Source organism: Nematolebias whitei, chromosome 13 (genome assembly GCF_014905685.2).
Source record: "Nematolebias whitei isolate Nwh7 chromosome 13, NemWhi1, whole genome shotgun sequence".
Taxonomy (NCBI): domain Eukaryota; kingdom Metazoa; phylum Chordata; class Actinopteri; order Cyprinodontiformes; family Rivulidae; genus Nematolebias; species Nematolebias whitei.
In genome coordinates, this window is record NC_056510.1 from 26,191,796 (window position 1) to 26,198,026 (window position 6,231).

At 45.3% G+C, this 6,231-nt stretch overlaps 1 protein-coding gene across 1 annotated transcript; it reads left to right on the forward strand.

Moving 5' to 3' along the window:
* Nucleotides 1-84: 84 nt before the first annotated feature.
* nxpe3 (neurexophilin and PC-esterase domain family, member 3) lies at nucleotides 85-3,411 on the forward strand (the record flags this gene model as incomplete). Its single annotated transcript, XM_037686190.1, has 4 exons — nucleotides 85-893; nucleotides 1,594-1,661; nucleotides 2,469-2,690; nucleotides 2,761-3,411. Coding segments are annotated over 4 exons (1,656 nt in total), but the record flags the coding sequence as incomplete, so codon positions are not given.
* Between the last annotated feature and the right edge of the window lie 2,820 nt (nucleotides 3,412-6,231).

A 6,231-nucleotide genomic window follows, 5' to 3' on the forward strand; every position in this document is an offset into this window, starting at 1 on the left:
ATCCTGTTACAAACATATTCAGCATACATATCCCACAATGCACTTTCAGATGACCCCCCACCTCTAAATACATTTCTTACCTGATATCTCCACTACGTCTTGTCTCTTCAGAACTGGAACTGCCACATGGCGTCAGCCCTCTACCAGCTGCAGAGCAGGATCCACTCCTCCTTCCTGACAGTTCGTCTCCCCACCTTCAGTTACAACCACACCTTCTGCGCCCACCTGGGCCAGAGACCTTCTCCTGAAGATGAACACGAGGAGCGCTACCTGCTGGACTCCATCAACTGGCCGGGGCCCCCGCCTCGCTCTGCGCCGCTCAGTCTGCGCCAGACAAGCGACCCCGTCCACAGCCTGTTCACCATCCTCCCCAGTAATGGGAGGCGAGGGTGGCACCTGGGGGACCAGCTGGAGGCCCTCGTTCAAATCCACGACTTTCAGGGCCGTCCGAAGCGCTACGGCGGAGACTTCATCTTAGCCCGGCTGCACTCTCCGGAGCTTGGAGCGGGTGTAGCTGGGACGGTGGTGGACCACAGGAACGGGATCTACTCGGCGTTGTTCCCACTGCTCTGGGTGGGACCCGCACGGGTGGAGGTAACGCTGGTCCACTCCAGCGAGGCTGTCGCCGTGCTGAAACGGCTGCGGGAGGAAAGACCCGATCGGGTGTTTTTTAAGAGCCTGTTCCGCCTGGGCTTCCTTTCAGAAACCACAGAGTGCAACATGTGTCTACCCTCGGACCAGCAGCCTCTGTGCAACTACACAGACCTGTACACCGGAGAGCCGTGGTACTGCTACAAGCCCAAGATGCTGAGCTGCGACAACAGAATTAATCACGCCAAAGGAGGCTATTTAAAGCACCTCCTCACCAACAAGGAGGCGCTGCTCTTCCAGAGGTCTGTAATCTGTAATGAAAGGCAGGCATAGCGCGTTTGTCTGTCTGTTAGCAAAATATCTCACGAACCACTGAACTGAATGTAATTAAACGTTCTAGACATAATCACTGGATAAACATCTGTAAATGACTCATCTTTGGAGCCAACCCAAATTAAGATGGCCGCCACATCCAAGTGACTTTAGGAAACACAAAAATGGCTCTAATTCAGACAGTATTATAGTTACTGAGCTAAGATTTGGTGTGTTAGTAGCTAAAAGTAATCCCCAACATATACTCTAAGCATTAACAGATCATTCAAGATAAACAGGCAATGTATGTCCCTTTAATTAATGTTAGTTTAATTTATACAGAGAAACGGTGCTCATAGTTGATACTGGTCATTCATCTGCGCGAAAATCATCTTTTTTTAACAGTAAATCTATTACAGATGAGGATGAGTCATTTTATCCAAATGGTTTTACTTTTACAATCGGACCAATATTACAATTAAGATTAAAACAGATTTTTAAATCAAAGGTTTGCATCATTATTAGAGTATGTGTGTTTGGATGAACTCTGACTGAGATACTACAGCCTCCAGCTGTTTCAGTAAACTGTTTAATATTTCATTCCGATTTATTTTTTTAATTCATTTATGGGAGCAGTAATTAAAAATAAATTGTCTTAAATGTTTTTCATTTGTTTTGTCCCCATCTCAGCGGCGTTAACATCAAAGTGGACGTGCACGCCTCAGGAACTGACAGAATCAACGTGCTGCCACAGGAGGGTACAGTTTATCCTCAGAGGAACATTTCTGCTGCGTCATCATAGTTAGGCCTGTCGTGATAAACAATAAATCAATTAATCGCACGATGAATGAAAATTATCGACCTCGGTTTAATTTATCAGCTTTATCGTTTCTTCGTGTCTCTCTCTTTCTATTGAAGACACTGGATGACAAAAAGCTCAACTCCAGTGTTCTTCACTGACCCCTCCCTTTCTCTTTAAAATCTGTTTTAACCGTCCGAAATCGCGTTTTTGGATCGTTAAAAGCAGCTAAGCTATGAGCTAAGCTAACAGGCCGACCTCGGGGAAAAAAAACCTCCGTCTTGTTGAAGCTCCAAAATTCACGTTTGAAACCCGTGCCTTTGTCTAAAAGTTGTTTTTCTCTGCAAAAAGAAGCTGAGAACTTGTTTACTGATTTTTTTTTTATTAAAAGCGTTGTGTGACAAATCTTATGCTAAAGAGTTCAAACCACACCGAGAGTCCGCCATTTTGAGAACTGAACAAACAGCCCATGTCACGTCATGGGGCCTCCCTCCCATTTTTCTTAAAGAGACATGCTGCTCGCTCCCTCACTATCCATCCTTCGGTTCAAACTGTCTTATACTGCCATCCGGTGGTCAGAAAAAAGCACTACACACGAATCAAATTAAACGTCTTCTTAAATTTGACAATAATTATTAATTATTGTCAAATTTCAAACAATATTATCGTTTATCGCAATAATTTCTGATACAATTAATCGCTCAGCAACTTTTGTTATCGTGACAGGCCTAGTCATAGTTTGATGATTTAATTCACTCTGTTTCAGGGAAGGCGGACGGGGGGAGCGTCACTTTGACACCAGGCCATTTTCAGTTTGCCCCTTCTGGGTTTTACTACGAAGACTCGTGGCGGCCGTTAGGCGGTGTTCTGATGCGGCACTTCAACGAGTCGTTTGCCATCGCTCAGTGTTTGAGGAACAAGGTGATCAACATGTACGGAGACTCGACTGTCCGTCAGTGGTTTGAGTACCTGATCGCTGCTGTACCAGGTGAGCACTTTGTTTTTATTCTTGATTTGTTCCTCCTCGGTGTGACTTCAGTTGGTTTCATCTTATCCAGAGCTGAAAGAGTTAAATCTACACAGCCCTAAAAACGTCGGGCCCTTCATGGCGGTGGACATCGCTCATAACGTGATCGTAAGGTACCGCTGCCACGGTCCTCCCATCCGCTTCTCCACCGTCTTGTCCAGCGAGCTGCGCTACGTCTCCAACGAGCTGGACGGCCTCTCCGGGGGCCGCAACACCGTGGTGGTCCTCAGCGTCTGGGCGCACTTCAGCACCTTTCCCGTGGAGGTGTACATCAGACGGCTTCGCCACATTCGCCGATCGGTGGTGAGACTTCTGGCCCGCGCTCCGGGGACGCTCGTGGTGATCCGATCGGCCAACCTGCAAGCTCTGGATCAGGAGGTGAGCCTGTACAACAGCGACTGGTTCTCCCTGCAGCTGGACACCGTGCTGAAGGCCATGTTCAAAGGCCTGAACGTTCTGATGGTGGACGCCTGGGAAATGAGCTCGGCTCACCACCTCCCCCACGCCCTCCACCCGCCTCCGTCCATCGTCAGGAACATGATCGACCTGGTTTTGTCTTACATTTGTCCGGAGAAGAAGAAGCTGTAACGTAACCACTGTCTGCAGCTGGAAAGATGCGTTTGGATAAATCAGACGTCGTCGTGTGACACCGTCTCCAACAACTGTTCCCAACGCCGTCCCCTCTGAGAGATCTGCCAAACTTTCAGTGAACTTTATCTCCACTTTCATTTGATTCTGGGAATGCCAAAGATTTTGGCGCAGCAATAGTTGTTGCTCGTGTGTTGTTGGTACCAAAGTGAGTCTTTGTGTGTCTCCAGATGTTACATGCTTCAGCCTCTTTTGACTTTGAGGATGTTTTTGTTTGTTTGTCCATTTGTTCCCATCATAAACACAATGTCGGGAAGATTTTGAGGGAAACCCTAAAAGTCAGTCGAGCTCATGGATAATAATGTTTTAGCTCACAGGTAAACATTCACGTGGCCTCACAAACACGATTCTAATCATTATTTTAGAATTTTAAACTTAGTTATCACAAAAATTCACACAAAACGGTAGAAAATATAGACTTTGAATATTCAGTTTAATACTTAAAAGATTTTTAAAAGCATATATGTCATATCACTGATTGGACTGACGCAGTTTGTTCAAGTTCAAGAGTCTTATTACACCTGAGGGGCAATTAGTTTCACAGTCAGTAGGCACACAAGGTATCCATACCAGACATTAGAATAACAAATCACTGTTCGTTGAGAAGCCTGATCGCTACAGGGATGGATGAGGTTTCAGTTTGTTCGTTCTACATCTGGGCAGCAGATAACTGCGTTCAGACAGAAGCAACTTGAACTCACCATGGAGTGGATGATCAGGATCTGCCAGAATCAGCCTGGCCTCGTTCACTGACCTCACCTTGTGTAGGTCAGAGTTGCATTCCGGGCCCAAAAAATCACAGTCATCATTTCCGAACCCCACCCAGCCCGACGAATTAACAGTAATTACAGGTCTGAACCCCCCCCCCCCCCCCCGACATTTTTAATTAGTTAACGGTCGGGGACGCGTGGCTGAATACAACGTGCATAAGATCGGAGCTGAGGGGTGTTTGTCCTTTCATGGCCGTAAAAGAACATTTAAACCTTGTTTCTGCCTGCATTCTGATTTATTCAGACACGGAGCCTGCTCTGACACGTCTGCTTTGGGATCTCACCTGCTTGGGTCATCGGCCGCGTGCGCCCGCTGAGTGCAGCGGCTGAATGAACGTTCATTTGGGCTGATGGATCGCTTCCTGGCAGTATAGTCCCATCTGAAGCTTAGCTCAACTTTTTACCTTTTCAAGGTCGGTCAGCTCGCGGTGAAATGGCCACGTGCGGCTGGTGAATGTATGGCATGCCATGTTATCTTATAATTGGATCGCGGCTGATCCTGACCCAATTAAAAGCCCAACACTGACCCGGCCCGCCCATCCAGCACATTATCATGGCCTGGCCCGCCCTGAATTTGGATCAGGTGGGGCCGGGCTTGGGTTAGAAATAACAGCTCGAGCGTAGGTCAGTGAGGTTCTGTTTGGTGGCTCGAGCTCATGAAAGAAGCTGTTCTTTAGCTATGTTTAGCTGTTTTGTATCTTTTTTACCAGTGGGCAGCAGGTTGAGCAGCTTCTCTTCTCACCTGTTCCTGCAGAGAACCCTCAAGGAACACACGCCGCTGAGCCTTCCTCACCAGTTAATTGCAGCTTTGGTCAGAAACAGTTTTATAAGACAAACATCTGATCACAAAGAGCAGAGGATGAAATGTCATTTAAACCTTTTTTTACATGTGCATATAAAATGTGGTTCTTGTTTTTTGGTGAAGCTTGAAGACACTGTTGTTACTGCTTCTAAGGTTTATAGAGCCCACTAACTGCTCAACGATTACAAATTCAATTGGCAAAAAGTTTTATTTTATTACAAAAAAACTAATAACCATCCCTTGCAACAGCCAACCGTTCAGTACAAACACAAACCTCCTGACCCTTGATTGGAGTTCTTGTTCAGAGGGAAGCAGAGTCCACACAGAGATGAACTTTAGATCACATTCGTTTTGAATCATCTCATATGAACGATCCGTGCCTTACACAATCATTAATCAGATTATTTATTGTTAGAGCCGTAGCTGTTCGTTTAGCTCATCGTTTTAGGGTTAAATAATTAACAGGAGAGCTTAAAATGTGCACAACGTAACCTAAAGCACAGGATGTGCAACTTTTACCAGATGCCTAGTTAAGAACATATTTAAAGACTCGGCTCAGTTTAACTCTGCAGATTTATCAGATCAGAAATTATACCTAAATGATGTGAAATCTTTGCTTCATCTGGGTCTTCAGCTTCTGGTAATTCAAGTGAAGATGATAAATACAGGTCCTTCTCAAAAAAATTAGCATATAGTGATAAAGGTCATTATTTTCCATAATGTAATGATAAAAATGAAACTTTCATATATTTCAGATTCATTGCACACCAACTGAAATATTTCAGGTCTTTAATTGTTTTAATACTGATGATTATGGCATACAGCTCATGAAAACCCAAAATGCCTGTCCCAAAAAATTAGCATATTTCATCCAACCAATGGAAGACAAGTGTTTTTAATACAAAAAACGCCAACCTTCAAATAATCATGTTCAGTTATGCACTCAATACTTGGTCGGGAATCCTTTTGCATGAATGACTGCTTCAATGCGGCGTGGCATGGAGGCAATCAGCCTGTGGCACTGCTGAGGTGTTATGGAGGCCCAGGATGCTTCGATAGCGGCCTTAAGCTCATCCAGAGTGTTGGGTCTTGCGTCTCTCAACTTTCTCTTCACAATATCCCACAGGTTCTCTATGGGGTTCAGGTCAGGAGAGTTGGCAGGCCAATTGAGCACAGTAATACCATGGTCAGTAAACCATTTACCAGTGGTTTTGGCACTGTGAGTAGGTGCCAGGTCATGCTGAAAAATGAAATCTTCATCTCCATAAAGCTTTTCAGCAGA